The following is a 21,635-nucleotide window of genomic DNA, read 5'->3' on the forward strand; positions in this document are numbered from 1 at the left end:
CAGACCAGGCATACAATTTCAATTATTTTAACACTTATGTTAGAACTGAGTGGGAGCGGGTGTAGCATTTAATTTGTTGAAATGTCTCCTACCTGCTTGTTTTGCAAGTCAGGTTGCTGCATCAGTAAAACTGTCACGGATCTTGAAGGAACTGCACATTTAGACCTCAGCAGACCTAAGGAATGACAGAGTTGACAAGCCTGCGATGCAGGCTGCCCTGACATACAGTGAAAAGGAGGGGACGTTGACACAAGAGCAAAAAACAAGCTCACTTTGTCATCTGTCCAGCCTGGCAAAGCAGCATCAGCACAAAGTCCCTTCTGGAGGTTATGGATTACATAGAAGAATTGCTTGGGCAAACACAGCAAGCAAAAGGGAATCTGTGAGGAAGACAGGGAGGGAAATCTGCCATGAAACTTGGATTAGCAACAGAATCTTGTGTATATGAGGTAGGGAAACATAAAACAAACTCTTGCTTTGCTCCTGGGAGAGCCTGGTAGGGCCTGTTGGACGTATCATTCCTGTGGATCTGACAGAGCATGTGGGAAGCTGTTTGGTCAGGTGCCTGGGTTATGACTGTGGGAGGCATTTCTGTCCCTATTTTTGCAAGATCCTGCAGTTTCAGCTCTGCCCAGCTCCGCCTGTCCTGCTGGCTTTGCTCTGAAGGGAGAGCACTGCCATGCTTTCACAAGTCCCAAAGCAGGGCTGGCAAGTTGCGCACCGCTCTCCTTTCAACGTAACCTTTGCAAAGAGATTTGTGCTGCCTTTTATTCAAATACACGTATTTGCATAAAATAATCCACCTCAAATACTACAGCTGCAGTAAATGCCAGGGTCCCTTCCTCCTAAAGGCATCCCAAAGAGAACCAAAGAGAGATGAGAAGGTTTACAAGTAAATGGGCGCTCTCAGATCTCAGCCTGTGCTGTGGCGTGGCGGTACCCACGTGGCACCACGCTGCAGGGGTTGGAAGAGGTTTCCTTTCCAAGAGTGCCGTCACGTGCTGCTTCCACCAGCAGGCTGGAGCAGCCCCTCCTGTCCTGGCCGGGCTCCTTGCTGACAGCGTGCCCAGAAGCCTCCGGCTCCAGGGTTCCTTTTCAGGCACCTTTCATCGGCACACAAAGACGCTGTTAGAAGAAAAAATCCTTTGTCCTCATGGAGCTGGGGCAGTGCCAAGCTGGGCAGTGCCAGCCCGCAAACAGAGACCTGGTGAGACCCAAGAGAAACTCGGTGCAGCTGAGCACAGGGCCTGTGGCTGCCTCCAAGTGGTTAACGGCTCGAGGCAGAGGCCACTGTCCTGACTGCCAGCTGAGCTCTTTGTGCAAAGAACCCGATGCCGAGTTCCCACCAGCACCAACCAAAGGAGCTTACGCACCCTTCAGGCCTAGTGAGTCTCCGCTGGATCCCTTGTGATCTGCGGGGCGCTCGTTCCTCCAGGACAGAGAACAAAATGAAAGCAGTGGTGCAGCAGTTTTGGCAGGAGAAGCTGCTCCTCCTCGTGCTCCTCAGCCGTGCATTCGCTCTGCAACACCATGCTCAAAGCCTTCTGCACTGGGGAGGGGAAAAGGAAGGCTGCAGTTATTCGTTCTGGCAGCTTTTATAGTCCCCTTTGATCCAGTAACAAATTTGAGCAAACTTCGGAGCCGTCAGGCGAACAGCAACGTTATAGTCATGCTGCTCCCCGGCCACCTCGAGCCACTGGTGCCCAGAGAAGACCCCGACCACCTTCCTCTCCCACTTGTGCCGGACGGGGTCCCACACCTTGCCGTACACCCCAGAGCCGGAGGCACCGGGCCGGGCATCGCAGTGCTGGTAGATGAGGTGTGCCGTCTCGTCCTCTACCCCGCAGAATCGGTAGACCAGCTCGCCTGGCCGGTCGCTGTCAAACCCCGAAAAATGAATCCTCTTCCCAGCCATCTCCTCCGCCGCTGGAGCCACCGCCAGCTTCATGTAGGGGCGCTGGTGTGGCCTGCGCAGCTCCAGCAGGGCGTAGTCGTAGTCCATGCTGACCGAGTTGGGGCTCCGAATCCAACCTTTGGGCACCTGCGTGCGCCGCACGCGAGCCCAGCGCATCGCCAGCCCCCCCGGCCCCGTCCCGTTGCCAGCGCCCTGCAGCGGCGTCAGGAAGCCCACCTTGATCTTCCTGGCCCCCTTCACGTAGTCTTTGCCGTCGTGGATGCAGTGGGCAGCTGTGAGGACGTGCCGCTCGGACACGAGCACCCCCGTGCACCCCGTGGAGATCTTGACGGTGGCGGAGAAGGGGAAGTCCAGCAAGAAGTGGGTCCCGCTGATGGAGAACCGCCCGTCCGTGCCGTAAATCTGCCGCTTGCGCCGCCTGCGCCACCTCTGCCGCCTCTTCTCCGCGCCGCCCCCCCGGGGGCTCAGCTCCACCGTGGTGAGGGTGCGGGTGCCGTTGGCGTACAGGGTCTCATAAGAAAGGTGCTCCTGAAAATCCTGGGGGGCCAAGGCAGCCTCCCGCCGGGCGCATGTGTCGTCACAGCGTGTCGTCAGCTCCAGTACGGGCTGCGCCGAGAAGCGGGCTCTGCCGAGCTGCAGGATGGACCGGGGAACGAGGGCAGGAAGCAGGCCTCCAGCTGCAGCGCCGGGAAGGAAGGACAGCAGGAGGAGGGCAATCACCCGGCAGCCAGTCATCCTGCCAGACCTGCGGAGGCAAAGCGAGGGGACCATGAAGCCTGCCTGCTTACAGCACCAGCCACCTGCTGCGGCTCGCGGCCGGGGGATTATCGGCTGCACGTGGCCCTGTGCCAGCTACCGGGGAGCGCGTGCTTAAGCAGCTGCCACGGAAAGCAGAAGGGGGTCGGGACCTGCCTGCAGCTGAGTGACTAACCAGAGATGGAAATCTAACCCAGCCTTTGATCTCCTGCAGCTCTTTTGGATGGCGAGGCCCAGCAGCGCGACCGAGCGCTGCTGCAGCAATATCACGAGCAGATGAGTTTCCTCCATCACGCCAGAAATCCCGCCTGCCCCGGGGTGGATTCCCGGGATTCCAGGGCTCGAGCCCCACCGGTGGGACGTGTCCCACCCGGCAGCAGCCTGGCTCCACCACCCATCACCCGCGGGGAGAAGGAGGAGGAGGAGGAGGAGGGTGTGACGGTACCTGCTGACTGCAGAGGGAGACGACAGCTCTGTCCCGCTGCTCCTACAGGGAAGAGAAAGGTGCGGTGACGCCAGGGCTAGACCTGAGCTGAAGAATTTGGTGTCACGGAGCAGTGAGGACAAGACAGCCTGGTTTAACTCCACAATGGATTACTGTACCCAATCTGCCATTACTTCTCTGTGCACCAGGCCACCCCTTTTCTCGCAGGGGAGCTGTTTGTGGGGCAGGTTCTCCAACCCCAGCTCTGTGCAGCAGCTCAGCCCTCCACCTCCATCCTCCTCGGCACGCGTACCGAGATGGGTTCCCCTTGGCTGACCGCAGAGGCTCTTCCCTGACAAGCAGCTGGAGCACAGGGAGAGCAGCTCCGACGCCTCCGCCGGGACAGCCCCGTGTCCCCCCGAGGCAGCCGGGGTCTGCGCCGGACACGTGGCAGCGCGCTGGGTTATGAAAGTCGCAGGGGAATGAGGGGTGGAGCCACGGAGGGAGGCTGAGAGCCACGAGCTCTCCGCACCCCGACCCCTCGGTGCTGCAGCCACGAGCACGGCCCGTGAGCCTTTGCCGGGACGCTGCCCCGGCCACCTGCCCCTCTGTGTGGCTCGGGCCAAAAGCAGCCAGGGCACAGCGACCCTCGGGCTGCCTCTGAAACCCAGGGGATGGCGACGGGGAGGTGGCGGGGTCCTGCCTGAGTGCCCCCCCTCGGCACAGCAGCCAGCGAGGGCTTTGCGGAGACGGCGCCAAGGCATGAGCCAGCCCTTGGCTCCCCTGCCCACGTGTGTGCCCAGCCTGCCTGGCACCCACACAGCAGCAGCAGAGCTGGAGGCACACGCAGGGGAGCAGCTTCAGCCTCACTCGGTTCCCTCTGGTGCTCTCCCAGCTGGGCAGAGCCTCCCCACGGAGCAGAAAGACCCCACGCAAAGGAACAAACATCCACGGGTGGCTGCGTGCAGGGCCTGGGCTTGTGGCAGCAGCGCCAGGATCCACCTCCCCAGCCAACATGTGGAGCCTGCGAGACCGATAACAGGTAGAAGGCAGAGGTGCTGCCCTGGGGCTGGCACAGGAGTCCAGGCTGCCACCCCGGGTCCAACCCAGCCCCGCAGGGATGGGAGGCACCTACCTGCACCCAGCTGGCACCGGCACGGGAAGGATGGGGCTGGCACCTGCTCCTGGGGCAGCTAAGATGGGTGCTGCCCTGCACGGTCACGGGGATGTAGGCACGGCCGTGCTCAGGGACACGCGTGGGGCTACAGGCACAGCACACAGCCCGGGGGGTGCCGTGGGGCCGGGCAGCCCCTTCTCCTCCCCGCCGAGCCCTGGGGCAGGGCTTGCAGCTGCAGCCCCGGGGCCAAGCAGAGCCGATGGTGTGGGGCCCTCGCTGCTGACCGTGCGCTGACCCTGCTCGGCTGCCAGTAAACAAGGAGAAATGCCAAATCCACGCAAGATCCATCTGCCCTAAATTAGTTTATTTCGCAAAATAATCTGTCAGGGCTGATTTAGACCAGACCAGAATCTGGGAAATCATCTTCTCACATGGATGCAGCCCACCTCCTGGCCCCGCTTCCTCCGCAGGCCAGTGCTGGAGCCTCTGGGGGATATCTGCAAGGTCTGCACCGCAGCCCGTGCCCCGGGACCTGCTGGCACGCTCCCACGCCATGCAGGGCAAGGCCACGGCAGGCTGCTGTCCTGCACCCAGGCACCAGAAGCACGGGGCTGGGCCACCCTGGGGCACTGCTGCCTATTTCCCAGCTAACGTGGGAGGTTTGGCCATGAGTGTGGGTCTCTCTCCCACCCCCCCGGCTGTGGCCAAGCCCTGCTCTGTGCCGGCAGTGCCTGGCAGCCAGCCCAGCAGGGCACGCGGTCCTGCCCTACTCTGCTCCTTCTCAAGCCCCAGCTCAGGCTGCAGAGCACAGGCATTAAAGCAAGACGCAGCCGGGCCAAGAGAGCAAAGCGGTTAAAAAACACTTAGAGTTTAATAGGTATAAAAATTGACATTAAAACACCAATCGTACAAAGGCAGACGAGTACGGACACTGACACGTCTCTACTGCTGATACCTTCGCAGGCGACTGAGCCAGATGCTCACACCTAGCGGCGTGGCTCCGGCGGCACAGGGCTCAGCGTGGGGCACGAAACTGGAGCGGGGCCTCAGGCGGCTGAGCCCTGTGCTGCTGGAGAGCCCCAGGGCGCCGGCAGTGCCAGGACGAGCCACTTGCAGCCTCCCCGCACGGCTCCGGGCACGGCCACAACTGCGCCTACACAGCCGGCGCGTGGGAAACACAGAGAGGAGGTGACCATGGCCACAGGGACAGGCAGGACGAATAAAGCTGTACCACCACACGGGCCTCTCGTGGGAAGGCAAAGCAGCACTTCTGACAGCAGCTTCCACGGTGGCAGGGCCGTGCCGGTGTCGCTGCCCCTCGGAGGGGGGGGGATTGCAGGGAGCAGCCCCGGGCCACCGGCTCGCCCACCCGGCCCGGGGCCTCGGCTCCCCAACCTCTGCTCCGCGAGGGGAAAGGGCAGCGCACGGCCCGGCTCCGCGGGGCTCTGGGCTCGCTCCCCACGGGCTGGGGGATGCCTGTGCGGGTTGCAGCCCCGTCCCAGCGCAGGAATACTGGCAGAGTCCTCCGAGTACCGGTATCGATCGCGGTCGCCGCTTCCCTCAGACCGCGGTGGCCCTGGGGCTGAGGTCCTGCTCGGGGTGGTGCAGAGGCTTCTCGGCCACGGCACGGGGCTCCGCATTCTTCCCTTCCACGCTGTTCCGAATGCCGTAGCCGAAGTAAATGATAAAACCTGCAAGAGATCCTACAGTGAGATGCACGGTAGCGGGCTGCCAGCGTAACGGCCTCTCCGGGGAGGCCCTGCTGATGGGCAGAAGCCAGAACACCAGGATCACACCGCCCAGGCCACCCGGCAGGCTGCCCAGCACACACGGGCTCCTCTCCAAATCCAGTGGACACGAGGCCACCCTGCTGGAGCAGAGGGCAGACCCCGCGCCATGCGAGCACCGCGCTCCCCTCCAGGACACCTACCCACGGCCATCCAGACGGCAAAGCGCGCCCAGGTGCCGGCACTCAGCTGCACCATCAGCAGGATGTTAACGAAGATGCTGACGAGCGGCAGGAGCGGGAGGAAAGGTACCTGCAAGGGACAGGAGGTGCCACATCAGCCGTGCCCGAGGGACCCAGCTGGGGCTGAAGGTGCTCTGCCACCTGGGTGCTTCCACTCCAGGGGCTGTGCCTCACAGAGCTGTGGCTCCAGGCCCTGGGCATTTCTGGATGGTGGAAGCCCAGCAGCAAGCCCTGCACCAGCCTCGGGTCCAGAGGGATGGAGACAACAAGCTCCCAGAGCCTGCACTCACTTTGAAGTTCAACCGTGCGTTGCTCTGCGGCTGCCTCCAGATGATGATGGTGGGAACGAGCAGAGCCACCGCGAGCAGCACCAGGGCTGAGATCCAGCCCACGTTGGCCTCCTTCAGCGCATCCACCTTGAGGCTCAGGACCACGCAGATGATTGTGATTAGGATGGCTGCAAGAGAGGAGGCAGTCAGCGTGCTGCACAGCGCGTGGCTGTACAACTCCCTGGCAGCTCCCCGGGCTGCAGGGCTGAGCCACCACCTCCTCTTGGTCACGGACAGATCACCCAACATCCACCCCAAAGCCTCAGCACTTTACCAGGAGGAACTCTCCAGCCTGGTAAGCCGAGGGAAGCCTGTGCTCAGCTGGGCTCAAACCCAGCTCCAACACCTACACAGAGCTTGCTAAGCTGCCCGGTTCTGCCTGCACAATGAAACCATTGATGCACGGATCACCGGCCGAGCCTGAGCACTCTCAGGTCCCTTCCCAGCTCTGCAGGGACACACCGACACACCAACACGCCCTGGGGCAGTGCTGCTCCCCAGCAAGGAGCCAGCAAGCCCGGCCTCGTGGCAGGACGGGGCAGGCCAGGAGCAACAGCCGCTGCCTCCCACTCACTCACCGATGACGCAGACGCAGGTGTAGACGATGCGCCCCGAGAGCGCTGTGGGGGTGTCTGAGGGCGGGTTGAAGAGTGTCGTCAGGGACGGCTTCTCTATTTCCTTGGTGCCCATGGCAGGGATGCTTGGGTTCATGACAACCCTCTCCTCCTCATTCCCGTTCAGCTCCAGCATCTCCACGGCCTTCGGGGAGTTCAGCTGCCCGGATTGGTACCTGTGCAGACGGGACCTGCTCAGTGCTGCGCAAGCTGGAGCGGAGCCTGGGGATATTCCCAGCCCAGGGACACAACAGCACCCACTGTACCCCTCCTGCGCTGCCAGCAGCCCCATGGATGTGCCTGGAGGCACCACGCAGCCTCCAGCTCACGGGCTTCAGCTGTGGCCACAAACCCTGGGCTGGCTGCGAGGCCAGCGAGGAGCATCCACCCCAAGGCGAGACCCAGCAGGAGAGGAGGCACCCACCGGAGGATGAGCACGCACACGGCGACCAGGGAGTAGGCCAGCAGCGTGCCGATCGACATGAGGTCCACCAGGTCTTTCAGCTCGAGCAGGAAGGCCATCACCGCTGCAACGAGGACGGGCAGCATGAGCACAGCCCTGGGCTGCAGGGGGGGACTGAGCACAAAGTGGCCACCGGAAGCCTTACCTGCGAGGAGCCCGGAGGTGATAGTGGCCGAAAGAGGAGTCTTTGTGCGGCTGTTGATGCTGGAGAGGAACTTGAAGAGCAGCCCGTCTTCTGCCATGGCGTAGATCACACGGGGCATGGGAAACATGGAGCCCAGCAAGCTGCCGTGGGGAGAGACAGCTCAGGGCTCACCGGGTGGTGGCTAGATAAGCTGAGCCATCTGCAGCCACCATCCAGGGCAGGAAAGGACCAACTTGTGCTGGGAGCAGGACAGGAGCTGCACAGGGCTCAGCTGGGACACGTGCCCCCAGCCCTGCAGTGGGACAGGCGGCACCACGGGTGGGGCTGGTCCTACCTGGTGGAGAGCGCGCAGAGCGAGCCGACGGCGACGGCGTAACGGGCGGGCTCCCAGCCCACTGCCTTGAAAGCCTCGGGCAGCGGGCTCCCCTTGTCCAGAAGGAAGTAGGGCACCATGAGGGTGAGTGCCGCAGACACCCCGAAATAGGCCACGAAGCAGATGAGCAGGGACACGATGATGCCGATGGGGATGGAGCGCTGCGGGTTCCTGGCTTCCTCCCCTGCACGGAGGGAAGAGGCAGCGTCTGTCCCCATCCGTCCCCACTCCACGCAGCCATGCCCAGCCCTCTGCCCCCGCCTGCAGCTCCAGCTCCCTGCTGTACCCAGATCCTCCGCATAAGCATGGGGTTAGTAAGGCAGCCGTGCTGCCCCCTGCCCTGAGCTTTGCACAGATGTGCTCCTTGTGGCACCGCACTCCCCGGCGAGGAGCTCCGCGGTCGGTGCAGGAGGCGGCTGCTCCAGGCAGCCCCGTGGGCCAGGAGGCTGGGCAGAACAGTCTGTACCAGCAACCCGCTAAGTAGATTCCTGGAGGAATGAGGGGAAATTAAGAGGGCTCCCTGCACGCCACCGAGATGGTTCTACGTGAACTTAGTCATTTAAAAGAACATTGCTTGAGGCTGTGAAATGAGCACGAGCACCAACAATTCCCAGCATGGCTGCAGCCTCGTCTCTGCAGCTGAAAGGCTCCCTGCAGCCCCGCAGCTGCCCAGGCAGGTGGGGAGCAGCCCTGCTCTCACCATGCCTCACAGGGAGCCCCGATTCCAGGCCTTTTGTGCTGATGCAGCTGGGGATGGAGTTGCCACAGCAGCAGGATGAGCCATTTCCCACAGCCAGGAGCGAGCGCTGTGCTCCCTCCCCACGAGCCGCTGGCAGCAGCTCACGGAGGGAGCCTCACTAGGGGCACTACCTGTGGTGGCGATGCAGTCGAACCCCACGAAGGCATAGAAACACGTGGCGGCACCAGTCAGGATCCCTTCCAGCTTAAAGGGGACAAACCCTCCGGATCCAAAGTCTTTTATTCTGGAAGAAAGGAGCGGAGCAGGTGAGGCTGCGGCGGGGTGCGCGGCCCCCTCCGGCACACACGGTGCTCCAGGGGACGGTGTGGTACCAGCCCTGCGCTGCGCACCGGCCGGCCGGACCCTCTGCCCTCCTCACCTGGTCTCCTCATTTGGCATGTCTGGGTACACGAGGTTGCGGTAGTCCTCCTCCGTGAGCTGCCAGTTCTTGATGTTGCCCTTGATGAAGCCGGCGATGATGACGAAGCCCAGCACCAGCAGGTTCACCGCCGTGAAGATTTTGTTCACCAGAGCGGACTCGCTGACGCCGAAGGCCAGCAGCGCTGTGGGACAGAGGGTGTGAGCGGGGGACACACCTGCAGCGTGTCACCCCCGGGGCCGCGGGGCCGCTCCCGCACACTCACCAGTAAGCAGCGCGATCAGGATCAGTGCAAAGAAGTCCGGGCGCTCGGCCAGCACCCCTGGCACATGTACCGTGGTCTTGTTCATGAAGAAGGTGGAGATGTGGTTGCCGATGATGTTGTCAAACGCTGCGCTCCAGGCTCGGGCCACGCTGGCTGTACCTGGCCGACGGCAAAGCCGCACGTTGGTCCTGGCATGTGGCAGCACCGGTCCCCCACCCCGACACCAGCTCCTGCTGAGCCCCAAAGCACCCGTCCCACACCCTGCTCCCGCGCTCCTCAAAGCACCGCGTGCTGGGGCTGCATCGGCACAGTGCCGGCACGCTTCCCGTGCCTGTCCAGCAGCGCCACGTACCTATCACGTAGGACAGGATGAGGTTCCAGCCGGTCGTGAAAGCCCAGATCTCGCCGACTGTCACGTAGCTGTAGAGGTAGGCAGAGCCAGTCTTGGGGACGCGGGCCCCAAACTCTGCGTAGCAGAGCCCAGCCAGTACTGAGGAGAGTGCAGCCACCAGGAAGCAGAGGACGATGGAGGGACCAGCCCTATCCTTGGCCACTTCCCCGGCCAGCACGTACACGCCAGCCCCCAGCGTGCTGCCCACCCCCAGGGCTATGAGGTCCAGCGTGGAGAGGCAGCGAGCGAAACGCGTCTCCTCGGAGCTCAGATCCACCATGCGCCGGCGGATCAGCTTCTTCCCAACGCTGCTCATTTTTCCCCCAAACATCTCGTCCTCCGCAGGTGGTGCTCAGCTGCTCGAAAACCCTGCAAGAGAAGCCACCGTAGGAGCGTGAAGCTCAGAGTCCTGCGTGGAGCCGAGGCCAGAGGCAGCAGGAGCAGGGCAGGCGGCGGTGCCACCAGCAGCCTGGAGGAGCTGTAGCTCTGACCTGTCAGCACCGAGCCCCAGCCACGCTGGCGAGGCAGAGGCCGTTTGGTTCCCCCGTTGTGGTGTGGGGCTGCGCACACCCCGCCTGCACAGCTCCCACGCCAGTCCCCAGGGGTAGGAGAGCAAGCCGGAGACAAACCCAGCGAGTCCGTGCTGGGAAATAGACTGCTTAGACAAACACTGTGTGGTCCATGCCCCGGGGCTCCGGGCACGTCCCAGAGCTTGCCCACTGTCTCTGAGCAACTCCCCACCGATTTGGCAGCCCAGAGATCCCTCAGCCCAAACTTGACTGCTGGTGCATCCTCCCGGCCTGGCGCGTGGGCGTGCGCAGAGGCGATGGCAGGGAAACAAAGCATTCCTCCAGCCGAGGCTTCGGCGTGCTGGGCTGAGTCACTCGGAGATTCCTCCCAGCATCTGCACTGCACCCTCGGCGGGGATGCACGGCCAGGCAGGCAGCAGGCAGGGCTCGCAGTCCCCAGCACACAACCCTCGTGCGCGGACAGCCCTTGCGCGCTCACAGCGGGCTTTGCCCCTAAAGGTGCTGCTCCCCACCGCCACCATCCCCAAACGCTCTGGCACAGGAGCACCCCACAGGGTGGGCAAGGGGCACAGAGCGAGAGAAGGCGCTAGGAAAGCGGCTCCTGATGCCCACCAGCGCCTGCTTGGTGCCAGCTGTTCCCTCCTCCTGCCTGAGCCACGCACCGCACTTCGGCGGCGATGTCCCACGGCAGGGACCAGCCCAGGCACACGCGAGCAGCACCCCGTGAGCCGCTCCCCGCCGGGGATTACCGGCGTTGCGTTGATCACCGCCAGCTCAGCTGCTTCCCCGTGAGCCCCCGGCCAGCCCGGGGCTGATGAAAGCTCCTCCGGAACTGCCGGGTGCCGCTCCCAGCCTTACCCAACGAGGCAGCCGCGCTCGGGACCGGGCCAGCTCCGATGGCACAAGTGCCCCAGCGCTGGCACCCTCCCCGGGGCCACGTCCGAGCCGCCTCCGGGACGTCCCCGCGGGTTCCCCACGCCCGAAACCAGCCCCGCAAGGCGCGGGCACGGCGGGAGCCCCGCTCCCCCCCGGAGCAGCCCGGAGCCGGAGCTCGGGGCAGGACGGCTCGGGGCAGCCGCCAGCTCGGCGCTGAACGGGGCGAGCACCGAGCCCCGAGCCCCGGGCCCCGGGCCCGGGGCAGGCGGCCCGCGCCCAGCCCCGCCGCCACGCTGCCGGCAGCGCGCACGGGGCCGAGGGCGGCCGGGGCAGAGCAGCGCACGCCAGCGGCACCGGGAGGCTCCCGGAGGGGCAGCCCCGTCCCGGAGCCGCCTCCACAGCGGCTCCGCGTCCCCGGGCGGCCGCCGGTACCGGCAGCACGTGTTGCCGGTGGCTGATGCAAGCGCGGCACCGGTTGCGCCAGGCTGCGCCCGGCCCGGCGGCGGCGCCCGCCGCGAACTCACCGGCGGCTCGGCTCGGTTGGGCTGGGTTGGGCTCGGCTCCGCTTGGGCTCAGCGTGGTCCGGCTCTGCCCGGCTCGCTCCCGCTCCGCTCGCCCCGGGACTGCCGCCCAGGAGCAACAGGGGGGGGGCGGACCGGCTCCGCCCGCCGGATGGCCCAGCCCAACCCCCAGATTTAGAGGGAATTTAAAAAAAAAAAAAAAAAAAAATCCTAAATGGCAGCGCTGCGATGGCCGGGTCCGGCTCGTCCTCCCCATCCCCCCCAGGAGCTCTCCAGCCTCAGTAGCCAAAACCAAAGGGAGATCAAACGCCCGGAGCAGCGGGGGCCGTGCCTGCCCTGGGAAAGGCCGAGCTGCCAGAGGCTGAGGTCTCCCGGAGCCCAAACGTGGCAGCAGGGCACAGCCGGGCACAGCCTGGCCGCTGCGGGGCTTGGCGAGGGCTGGCACGCAGCCGGACACGGGCACAGCGGGCAGGGGCGGCACGGGGAGGCCAACCCTGCCGTGGGGCACAGGAGCACGGGCAGAGCTCGGCCGAGGGCACGTCGCGGGGAGCTGCCGCCACGTGCTGCGCGGGCAGCAGGTCCCACTTGGCAGCACGCTGCTCCCCTCCCGGCTGTCTGATCAGTGGAGCAACTCCGACAGCAACAGGCGGCTCTGCGCCACGGGGATCCCCTCTGGGAAGAAATGCCGGGCGCTAACGCGCTTTCCCCTCGCGGAAGGGCCGGGTGTCGGGAGCGAGGCACGCACCAGCTCCCAAAACCCGGTTTCTGATGCAATCTGGTGCTGCCACCTCGCTCGGGAGCGGTGCTGGGATGCGAGCCAGCCTCTCCCTGCCCGGGTGCCGGCAGCGCAGGCGAGCCCGGCTCCAGCACGGGAGGCTCCCAGGTGGGAGCTGCTGGCAGCAGAGCGGGCAGGAGTGCCGGGCAGGGCCCCGCGGGGGTGCCTGCCCGCCCGCCCGCCTCGCCCCGGCGCTCGCACGCACAAGGGCCGGAAGACAAAAAAGGCGCGCTCAGAAAAATGACGAGCTCAAGGCAATGGAAACGGCGCGGCGGCGGCATCCTGTGCGTGCGGCTGCCAGGCCATGATGCAAACACCGCGCTCACTCCCTTCCCTCGCAGATGAATGAACCGTGGCCCAGCAACGCCCCTTCCTCTCCCCTCCCCGCCGCAGCTCCCCGCCAGCAAGGAAGCGAGCTCAAGATCAAGATGCCGAAATCCCCCACGGCCTCGCTGTTAGCGCCCAGACGCTTCTGCTACTGCTCGGGTTGCCGGCAGGGACCCGGCTGGGCCAGGCCAAGGCCCCGCGGTGCGTGGGCAGTTGCGCCACTGCAGGGCAGGTCCGGGGCACCCCGGGGTGCCGCAAGGCAGGGACGCGCTGGGGGAAATGCCCAGCCCTGCCGAGCAGAAGCTGAAGTGCCCGGAGCAGTGGCGTGGTGGGTGGTGACACCGCGACTCGCCCATTCCCAGAAACCATCTTCCAGCAGCCCCCCGGAGGATGCTGCGGGACAGGGAGCAGCAGCGGGCACGGAGCAGGACAAAGCCACCCCCAGCTCCCAGACCCCCCACACAGCTCCGTGTTCATCATCACAGCGCCCCGTCCTCGCCCCCCCGGCTAACACGGGGCCCTCACCCGGCAGCACGGGTGCCAAGGGCTGGGGGTGGCCAAGCACACGTCCCAACAGGAGCAGCAGGAAGGCAGGCAGCAGCAGGGTGCGCGTAGCCAGCGCTACACGGAGGCACGGGGAGGAGGTAGCTCCAGGCCAGAAAGGGGCCAAAAGCCCTGCAGAAGCAGAGCTGAAGCAGCCTGTGGAGCCTCATCCCTTTCCATGAGCGGAGCTCCGTGATGGAGCGTCCCCAAACAGCTGCCCCAGGAACTCGCAGCCACCCCAGAAGGGGCACAGGCTGCCTGCGGCACCCAAGAGTGGCCAAAAAGGCCAGCCTGAGATAAGAGGGGAGCAGGAGCACGCCAGCCTGCCCGGCCCAGCCCTGGGGCACTGCCAGCATAAAGCAGGACTTAACCAGGGCCTCACCCTGACGCGAGGCAGTTGGACGAGGCACCCACATCAACCTACCACAGACAGACAGCAGCATGGCAGGGCTTGCAAGCAGCGCTTCCAGCACTGGCAGGCAGGGACGGGGAAGAACAGAGCCCCCACATGTTGCTTCCATGCCCTGCAAGCAAGCCACCGGTTAAACTGGTAAGAAGCAGCAAAGAGCTGTAGGAGCCAAACGTGCCAGCAGCAAGTGCTGGCTCTTCCCACTCGCAGCACGAAGGTTAAGGCAGAAACCTCCCCATGCAGCCGCCTGCCACCACCACGGCTGTCACCAGCACGTCCAAACATCCTGCTTAGAAGCTTCAGGTTCTCCAGAAAGGATTCCCCAGGGCCAGAGCAGCACCACCCACCTCCTCCCTGCGTGCAGCAGACCAGGCAGCACAGGGCGCTGACCCCCTGCCAGCGGACAGGGAGCAGCGCTGAGAAAAGAAAATAAAAGTTTATTTCAAATACAAGGAAATAAAATATCCATTTGTTCAAGTGCCCCACAAGTATCACTGGCCCAGCAGCTGAGGTGCCTGGGCAAGTCGCTGTTGTGTCCGTCCCCACACTGTCAGCCTCTCCCCACGACACCGTTCTCGTCCACTGCTGCATCTTCTGGACGGATTCCTGGGAAGAGCAGCTTCACAGCCCTGCTGCTCCCAGCACTCAGCACCTGCCCCACGGGGAAGGCCACGAGCTTTGTCCTGACCTGCCCTCAGACCCTTTGGGGCAGCGACTGGGGTCCTGCTCTACCCCCCGACAAGAAGCCAGCCCCCTCCCCACGGAGATGCAGGCCCTGGGCTCCTGGCGCAAGCACAGAGGGAGCCAGCTGTGCTGCAGCTCTCCAGCCCCACGTACCAAGCTTGCCCTTCAGTAGCTCCAGCTGCTTCTGTAAACACTCCAGCTTCTGGGACAGCCGATCACCTGCCGACTGGCGAGGGCAGCGTGTCAGCGGGGTGCAGTGACCCACGGCCCAGCCCCAGCACGGGCTCTCCTGACCCCGTACTGGGATGCCTCCAAAACGTCAGGAGGTATAACAGCGACAATGGTAACAGCCACGAGGGTTGTAAATCTTGCAAAACGTCCTTAAAAAACTAACTGACCAGAAGCCTGGAGTCCCCTGAGCACCGGGGAGGACGGAAAGCCATGCAGCAAGCACACAAAGGTCTTGTGTAAACACCAAGGAAAGGCCAGGACGGCTCGGGTGCCAGCTCAGAAATTGGCAGCCCCAAGGCAAAACCACCTCCTCCCACCTCTGGCCCAAGCCCCGGTGCGCACCCAGGCCACCGCTGGCTCTCACCTGCTCAGCAGGGGTTTGCCTCCCCGCAGCCCAGGGCCCTACCTGCAAAAGGAGCCGTGTTTTCACCAGCAACCCAACTGCCACAGCCAGCAGCCCTTCCCAGCCAGGGCACAGCGCTGTCCGGATAAGGAGCAGCAGGCCGGCAGCAGCTGGGAGCTGCGGGAAGGGCTTGAAGGCCTCTCTCAGGCTCCTCGAGCAAGTTCTGCCCTCTGCAGGGAGAATCGGCTCCCACTTTGGGGCCGGGCAGCACAGGGAGGCAGCGCACCCACACAGCATCCCCGGGAGGTTAGGGTCAGGTAGGGCTCTGCAGCAAGAGCGGCACTCCCCTGCATGCAGCCGCCCCAGGAGGCTGCCCGTTTCCTACCGCTCACCCCAAGCCAAACACAAAACCTGACAAAACTCGATGCAGAAGCGCAAACACCTCCCACTGGGGCGTGCTCCCAGGACACTCGTTTTTCAGCTGGCCTTGAGCACTTCGGCCTGGAGCCAGGAAAGGCTGAGCGAAGGGCTGCGCTCGTGCGGGACCAGGCCTCCATCCTGCCCACCCAGCCCATGCTGCACGCAGCCCGTCTGTGCTCTCAGCATTTTCCTTCAGCTCCTGGGTAGTCGATCCTGAAGTAGGGCACGGGAAACCAAAACAAAAAGCATCAGAGCCCTGACAGCAGCCGGGGCCGCTCCCTGCTCCGCAGGTGAACCAGAGCACCAGGGCTGCTCGGGCTCCGTCTGGGTGCCTCTCCAGGGAAAGGGACTTGGTGCAGCCTCCCTGCCTGCTCTGCGTTTCACTGCCCTTCCTCTGAGCCTAGGCACACACCGCCCCCTCCTGTCCTTTCCTCAGGATCAGCCTTGGACTCTGCTGCTGAGCGCTGAGCATCCTCCCCAGGCCTCCAGCTCTCCTCCTCCACAGCACTGGAGCCCAGAGGGCTTCTGCCAGGCTCCCCCTTACCTAGGTAAGAGCTTGAGGGAAGCCACTTTTCCTGGCGGCCACGGTCGGGAGCAAGAAGCCATGGCAGGGATTGCTGTAGAAGGCCCCTTGGAGGGCTGTCTGTGACCCGCAGCCCTGACAGCAGCTGGAGAGACCACGGGGAGAGACCAGAAGGTCACCGGTGAGTGTGGGTGGGAGGCCAGGCACCGCTTGCAGCACAAGCGCATCCCCTGGGATGCTTCCAGGCACTCCCCACTCCCCGACCCCTCTCCATGCTGCAGCCCAGGCCTTCCCCTGCTCCCTTCCAGGAGCCGAATCCCCCTCCCAGCACCCCTGCCCGCTTTCCTTCCGTCTCCTTGTCCCGGGGGACGGGTCTGGGTATGGCGGATGGAGCCCCACTGGCACGCTGCAGCTTGGGCTTGGCACCCGGCTTCAGTTTCGTACCTGGGGGACACACAGAGCATCGGGCACGGGGCGAGGAGCCTGCGGTGCCCGGAGCCGGGCTCTCTCCGACCGGGGCTTACCTGGGAGCGGGGGGAGCCTCGCTGCAGCAGCTCCCGGCCCCGGTCAGCCCTGGGGGGCTCCTGCCCCCCACAGCAGGCGGCCCTGCAGGGCTGCAGCCAGGTGAGGCAAGAGAGGGGCTGCGGCTCCCCGGGGGTCGCCCCAGGGGGCAGCGAGGGGCACAGCGGCGCGGTGATGGGTGTGGAGGTGATGAGCCCGGCCCCGCTCGCTGCATCCCAGCCATCCCAAGCCGCCATGCCTTCTGCCAAGAGGAGTCCGGCCCCAGTTGTGTCCATACCCCCAGCCCAGCCCTCCCCAGCCCGCCCCCCCCGAACCCGCAGGACGAGGCAGAGACTCGGCTTCACAGTGGTTTAATGCGAACGGACCCGGAGGTTACACTGGACGGGGGGGGACAGCCGCGCGGACGCAGCCCCGCAGCGGGACACGCGGGACGAGGGGAGCCCACCCCAAGCGGGGGCTGGCGGGGGGACAGGGGACGGCCGCCTCCGCCGGCCCCCGGAGCAGCTCCCTCCCGGTTTCAGCAACTCGTCCTCGTCTCTCAGATCCAGCTCTCGCCCACGAGCACCAGGTCCTCAGCAGAAAGCCCAGGAGAGGTGACAGAGACCTTGGGGGATGTGCTGGGCAGGAAGCCTGGCAGGGACGGGAGGTCAGCCACCACAGGCCTGTGCCCCGTGAAAGGCTCAACCACGCTGCCACAAAGTGACCGAGGGTTGACCCGAGGAGCTCCCCGAGCAGAGGCCAAGCCTTGCTCGATGCAGCTGTGACAGCCAGAGGGGTCTCCAAAGGACGGCTCTGGTGCAGCAAGTCACAGCCTCGTGGTCTCTCCCGAGCTCTGGACGGTTCCCTGACCAGCCTTGTGCCTTCCCTTCCACATTAGTGACCACCTAGCTCATCGGAGAGAAAAAAAAAAAAAAAACAGAACACAAACAAAACCTATCAGTCCTTAACCCTGCTCCACGCACAAGCCTCTAGCCCAGGACTGACCCAGCAAACTTTCTGCCGTCCCTTTCTGGAGAGGTGGTGCCACCCTCGCTTCGCACCAGGCTCCTCCTGCAGCTGCAACAGCCCCCGGCCTCCTCCTGCTCCTCGGCCAGGCCGGTCCCTTCCCTTCCCCTCCCCTCCGCAGCTGGGGCACAGGATAAGGTCAGCGCAGCTCGGCTGAACCGGGTGCTGCTGGAAACACCAGGGCAGCAGCCCGCAGCAGAGCTGGCTGTGGTGTTTTTAAAGCCTGGGCCGTGGCACCGCAGCTCACGCTGCGACAGCCCGGGTTAGCCCAGCTTCCACGCGCCAAACCGCTCTCACGGAGCATCGGGAGAGCGCACGGCGTGGAAACCCCCCGAGCTGCCAGCAGCACACGAGAAAGGAGGGGGAGTAACACTAATACACCAAACAGGTCTGTACGCAGGAGGCTGAGAGCAGGGTTAGAGTAAGTCTTGGGTCTCAGCACTTCCAGACAGTGAAGAACGGGGATTTCATGCAGGGCGAACGGGGTGGACGAGGGACCAACACACCCAGGCACCTACTCACTGTTTTGGATAAGCCTTACTAAAACTCTAATACCTGATGCAATCACTGACCAACATGACAACTGCTATTCTTCAGAGTCTCCTGCAGAGATGCTTGGGGCTGCATGGACAGGGGAGTGAAGGTCATCTCATACCTTTCTGTACAGGGAGAGAGGCAGCTCCTACACCATAATGCCATAAGCAAGTTCCTGCTCCACACCTATTCACACCTGCCGCTAGGTGCGGGACAACACATTCACTTGCATAAATCTTCATAGCTTTAGGCCAAGACCACAGCCCAGTAGAACAAGCTGCTGCCAGTTACAAAAGAGGAAAATACTGAACAAACTGGGAGGTTCAAGAGAGGAAAAGCTGGTTCAGAGAAGACAGATTTAGTGTAAAAATAAATGTCATTTTTGCAGGAGGGAGGGTGGAATGGAGGAAGACAGTGCCAGGTGCTCCTACTGGCGCACTTTCCCTGGGACGTAATTCCTATCAATAGTCTCCTCTTGCAGGAACATATGTAAGCAGCGCTCGTTCTGTGCCAGTGGGTGTCCAGCAATTCTGGAAGAAAATCAGATGTGGAGGTTAGCAAAGGCACCGCCGAGATCCCCACACTCCCACTTCTGTGGGGAGAGAGCAAGGCAGGCCTCATTCACGGGCAGCCAGCTCTGAGCACAGCCCTGCTGGGCTCAGGCCAAGGTCAGCAGGTCAGTACAGCAGGGCCAGGAACAGCTGCTTAAACAGAGCACACACCCCACAGCATGCACCACAGCAGATCACAAACATCCTGAGCCCACGCTGCCCAGGCAGCAGGTCTCTAACACAGCCATTTTGCTAATTTTTGCTTCCCTCTCAGAACAGAGCATTGAGCACAACCTACACCGGTGGTAGGATTCACTTCACAGCTGTGATTTCATCACCTGGCAGCAGGCACCGTCCTTTAGCACAGCACTTGCATGATCAAGACTCCTTCCTGGTCAACCCACAACCCTCTTCTGCCAGCAGTAGCTGGGAGGGCAGGCACACGGCAAGCCCAGGACACCAAGCTTACTTGTTAATAAACTGTTCTAGGCCCTGTCTCCGCTCCTCGATGAAGGACTCCTCAAAGATGCCTTCGTCTCCTCGGAAGGGAAGCTGTCGTTTCAAAGCTTTTCCAGGCAGCGGTGGCACTACAATCTAAAAGCAAAGAACCACTCCTGTCAGCAGAAGTGCCACCTGTGAGAGGGCATCCTAAAGCATTTCACACTCATCTCCAGCACCACCACACGGCCAGAGATCGAGCCCCGAAGCTGCCCCACCACAGCCTCTCTCCTGGGCAAGATTGTCGCTACAACTGCTCCCATGTGACCCACTGGCAGGGACAGGCAGGTCTGAGCTGGACCTCACCTTACTGTCTCGCTCCAGCTCGTTCTTCAGCCATTCAAAGTCGCTGTATCTTCTCCTCACACATGACTCCTTCAATTTGAAGATCGGGAGGTTTGTCTGTAACGAAGAGCAGCAGTTAATTTGCAGGTTGCTTCGGAAGCCAGATAGCGTTTCAACATGCAATTGAAACCTGAAGCTGCGCTTAGAAAACCAAGCCCCCAGAGAAGAAGGCATCACAAGAACACCCAGCTTCATTATTCAGGACAGAGCACAAGCACCGAAGCCCTTCAGAATCAAGCAAGCACTTGCCAGGCTACTTGGAGCCAGCCATTCCCTCCCCCTCAAGTTACTATTTCAGGAACACGCACCCCACCCAGGGGCGCACACTGAAACCAGGGCTTAGAAATGCAGACAAAGCTGATTTTTTAATTTTTTTTTTCTCCTGAGTTCACTCCATTTTGAGGTGATCTACGAGACAGCTTCACAGCAGCCTGCAGAGCAGAAGAACCTCCTACCCGACAGCAGCATTTCCATGGAAGAACTAAGGGATGAAATCTTGTCCCTGCGACTGCCCAAGGCCAGACCTGGCGCTACAATCTCCTTGCACAACAGACCGTCACACCCTAACGGATGAGCAGCTTTTTTTCTGGTGGGCCTGTGCCACCAGAGCAACTTGCAGCAATTCCCCTTCCTCCTCCCAAAAAGTCTAAAGACTGGCAGCTACAGGGACTTTATCTCTGCAGTACTGAGATACTCTGAAACATGAAGGGGACTAAGGCAGCACAGCCTGACACACAGCCCCCAGACATATGCAGGTACCACTGCAACACAGCTGACTGTTCGGGGTCAGATCTGCAAAATAAAGCTGTCTGCCTTCAGAGTCTGTCCACAAGAGCTGGTTTCAGTGAGACTACGAGGTTCTCACCGCCATCTGCCAACAGGCTGGTGGGGACCAAGAATCTGGACAGAAAGAAAAGTAAACACCCAATTCTTCCGTAAGGCAGCGGAGACTCAGCAGTTATAAATCATGCTGCGAGCACAGGCCTGTGCCAGCACCATGACAGCCACTGCAAGCAAGTTTCTCTTCGGGGGACGCTCAGTTTCACTTGCTCAGCTGTCAGATACCTCAGAGGGCTCACCAGCTGAGCCCAGCCAGGCGTTCCACCTGCCCCGCACTCCCCAGAACCACAAAATTTGGGTAAATCGACCGAGTCCACACCCAGGGCTGAGCAGACGGCCCTGCCCACACGTCCCAGGACCTACCCAAGAGCACAGCCGCGGCCTGCAACCCCCCGGGGCTGTGTGAGGGGAGAGGCGCAGGGGCCGGGCCGGCACCCCCACCCCCCATAACCCCCCCCATAACCGCCCCATAACCCCCCCCCACACCCCCAGGAGGCCCCCACGGCCCCGCCTGGCTGACCTTGAGGCCGGGCGAGCCCCTGACGAGGCTCCGGGACCCCCCCCCCAGGCCCTCCCCTTGCCCCCGGCCCTCCCCGGGGCCTTGTCCCCGGCCCGGTGCCCGCCGCCCGGCGGGGGCCGCACCCTCATGCGGAGCTCGTAGCTGGTGTATCTGGCGCGGCCCATGCCCACGGTCTGCGGGTTGAAGATGTCGATCTCCAGGAAGTTGCTGGGCGGCCCGTACGCGTCCGTCAGGTCCTGCGGCTTGGCGTTCAGGCGCCGGGTGTCGGCCACCGCCGCCTCCGACATGGTGGAGCCGCCTCAGCCTCCTCCTCGGCCCGCTCCCTGCCGCAGCCCGCGCGGCCCCGCCCGCGCACTGAGCCCCGCCGCCCATAGGCCGCCTGCATAAATCCGCCCTTATCCATGGTCCCGGGCAGCGGGCTCCGCCGCCCCGCCCGCGCATAGCGGCCTACTGCATGTAGGCTGCCTGCATAACGCGGTGGTTATTCAGATTCCCGGGCCGGCACCCACCGCCCGTTTATAGCTATTCATGGCGCGGGGCACCCCCCGCACCGCGGCCCCGGAACCTGCATGGAGATAACACGCTCGCCGGTTCCCCGCGCAGCTCCCGCACCAAAACGGCCGGGACCCGGTGAAGCCGCGCGGGGTGCGAGGCCTGGCCGGGAGGGGTACGAGGCTGGGCCCAGAACCGGGGCACAGCCCTGAAAAACAGCGCGGGGGCGGCGGTTATGTAAGCCCGGTCCGCCGCGGTGCCTGCCGG

The 21,635-nt window shown here is 63.3% G+C and overlaps 3 protein-coding genes across 7 annotated transcripts; all 3 read right to left on the minus strand.

Moving 5' to 3' along the window:
• Window positions 1-735: 735 nt before the first annotated feature.
• Window positions 736-4,940, minus strand: LOC309883059 (serine protease 23-like). 3 transcript variants are annotated; one of them, XR_014318398.1, is made up of 4 exons: window positions 3,409-4,940; window positions 3,117-3,158; window positions 1,374-2,660; window positions 736-1,125 (listed from the first exon to the last, which is right to left on the minus strand). XR_014318398.1 is itself a non-coding variant. In XM_082770755.1 (3 exons), exon 3 carries the CDS (start codon window positions 2,648-2,650, stop codon window positions 1,577-1,579), a length of 1,074 nt encoding a protein of 357 aa, XP_082626881.1. In that variant the 5' UTR covers window positions 2,651-2,660; window positions 3,117-3,158; window positions 4,231-4,940; the 3' UTR covers window positions 736-1,576. The 3 variants fall into 3 exon arrangements, 2 of the variants coding, with proteins under 2 accessions (XP_082626881.1, XP_082626880.1); XM_082770755.1 differs by having other exon boundaries at window positions 736-2,660; window positions 4,231-4,940; XM_082770754.1 differs by having other exon boundaries at window positions 736-2,660.
• A 126-nt stretch (window positions 4,941-5,066) lies between these two features.
• On the minus strand, window positions 5,067-12,243 carry SLC7A3 (solute carrier family 7 member 3). 3 transcript variants are annotated; one of them, XM_082770751.1, is made up of 12 exons: window positions 11,810-12,243; window positions 9,841-10,248; window positions 9,489-9,647; window positions 9,224-9,407; window positions 8,976-9,088; window positions 8,067-8,289; window positions 7,733-7,872; window positions 7,549-7,651; window positions 7,089-7,300; window positions 6,472-6,638; window positions 6,143-6,251; window positions 5,067-5,903 (listed from the first exon to the last, which is right to left on the minus strand). In XM_082770751.1, the coding sequence occupies exons 2-12, from the start codon at window positions 10,208-10,210 to the stop codon at window positions 5,773-5,775; spliced, it is 1,911 nt and encodes a 636-aa protein (XP_082626877.1). In that variant the 5' UTR covers window positions 10,211-10,248; window positions 11,810-12,243; the 3' UTR covers window positions 5,067-5,772. The 3 variants fall into 3 exon arrangements, with proteins under 3 accessions (XP_082626877.1, XP_082626879.1, XP_082626878.1); XM_082770753.1 differs by lacking the exon at window positions 11,810-12,243 and adding an exon at window positions 10,371-11,728; XM_082770752.1 differs by lacking the exon at window positions 11,810-12,243 and having other exon boundaries at window positions 9,841-10,329.
• Window positions 12,244-16,917: 4,674 nt separating this feature from the next.
• Window positions 16,918-21,210, minus strand: SNX12 (sorting nexin 12). The gene is made up of 4 exons (XM_082770962.1): window positions 20,999-21,210; window positions 19,478-19,573; window positions 19,143-19,267; window positions 16,918-18,652 (listed from the first exon to the last, which is right to left on the minus strand). Exons 1-4 carry the CDS (start codon window positions 21,161-21,163, stop codon window positions 18,550-18,552), a joined length of 489 nt encoding a protein of 162 aa, XP_082627088.1. The 5' UTR covers window positions 21,164-21,210; the 3' UTR covers window positions 16,918-18,549.
• Window positions 21,211-21,635: the final 425 nt, after the last annotated feature.

Source organism: Aythya marila (genome assembly GCF_965140915.1).
Source record: "Aythya marila genome assembly, chromosome: 13".
In the NCBI taxonomy this organism is placed as follows: Eukaryota; Metazoa; Chordata; class Aves; order Anseriformes; family Anatidae; genus Aythya; species Aythya marila.

Excerpts from the sequence above, each read along its gene's own strand:
- LOC309883059 (XM_082770754.1), bottom strand. The coding sequence starts at position 4,112 with ATGTTGGCTGGGGAGGTGGATCCTGGCGCTGCTGCCACAAGCCCAGGC. Across the intron at positions 3,159-3,408 it reads GCCAAGGGGAACCCATCTCG|GAGCAGCGGGACAGAGCTGT; the intron begins GTACGCGTGCCG and ends TCTTCCCTGTAG. Across the intron at positions 2,661-3,116 it reads TCTCCCTCTGCAGTCAGCAG|GTCTGGCAGGATGACTGGCT; the intron begins GTACCGTCACAC and ends TTGCCTCCGCAG.
- SLC7A3 (XM_082770751.1), bottom strand. The coding sequence starts at position 10,210 with ATGTTTGGGGGAAAAATGAGCAGCGTTGGGAAGAAGCTGATCCGCCGG. Across the intron at positions 9,089-9,223 it reads ATGCCAAATGAGGAGACCAG|AATAAAAGACTTTGGATCCG; the intron begins GTGAGGAGGGCA and ends CCTTTCTTCCAG. Across the intron at positions 7,301-7,548 it reads GTGTGCGTGCTCATCCTCCG|GTACCAATCCGGGCAGCTGA; the intron begins GTGGGTGCCTCC and ends CCGTCTGCACAG.
- SNX12 (XM_082770962.1), bottom strand. The coding sequence starts at position 21,163 with ATGTCGGAGGCGGCGGTGGCCGACACCCGGCGCCTGAACGCCAAGCCG. Across the intron at positions 19,574-20,998 it reads GCTACGAGCTCCGCATGAGG|ACAAACCTCCCGATCTTCAA; the intron begins GTGCGGCCCCCG and ends TCTTCGTTACAG. Across the intron at positions 19,268-19,477 it reads AGCTGGAGCGAGACAGTAAG|ATTGTAGTGCCACCGCTGCC; the intron begins GTGAGGTCCAGC and ends CTTTGCTTTTAG.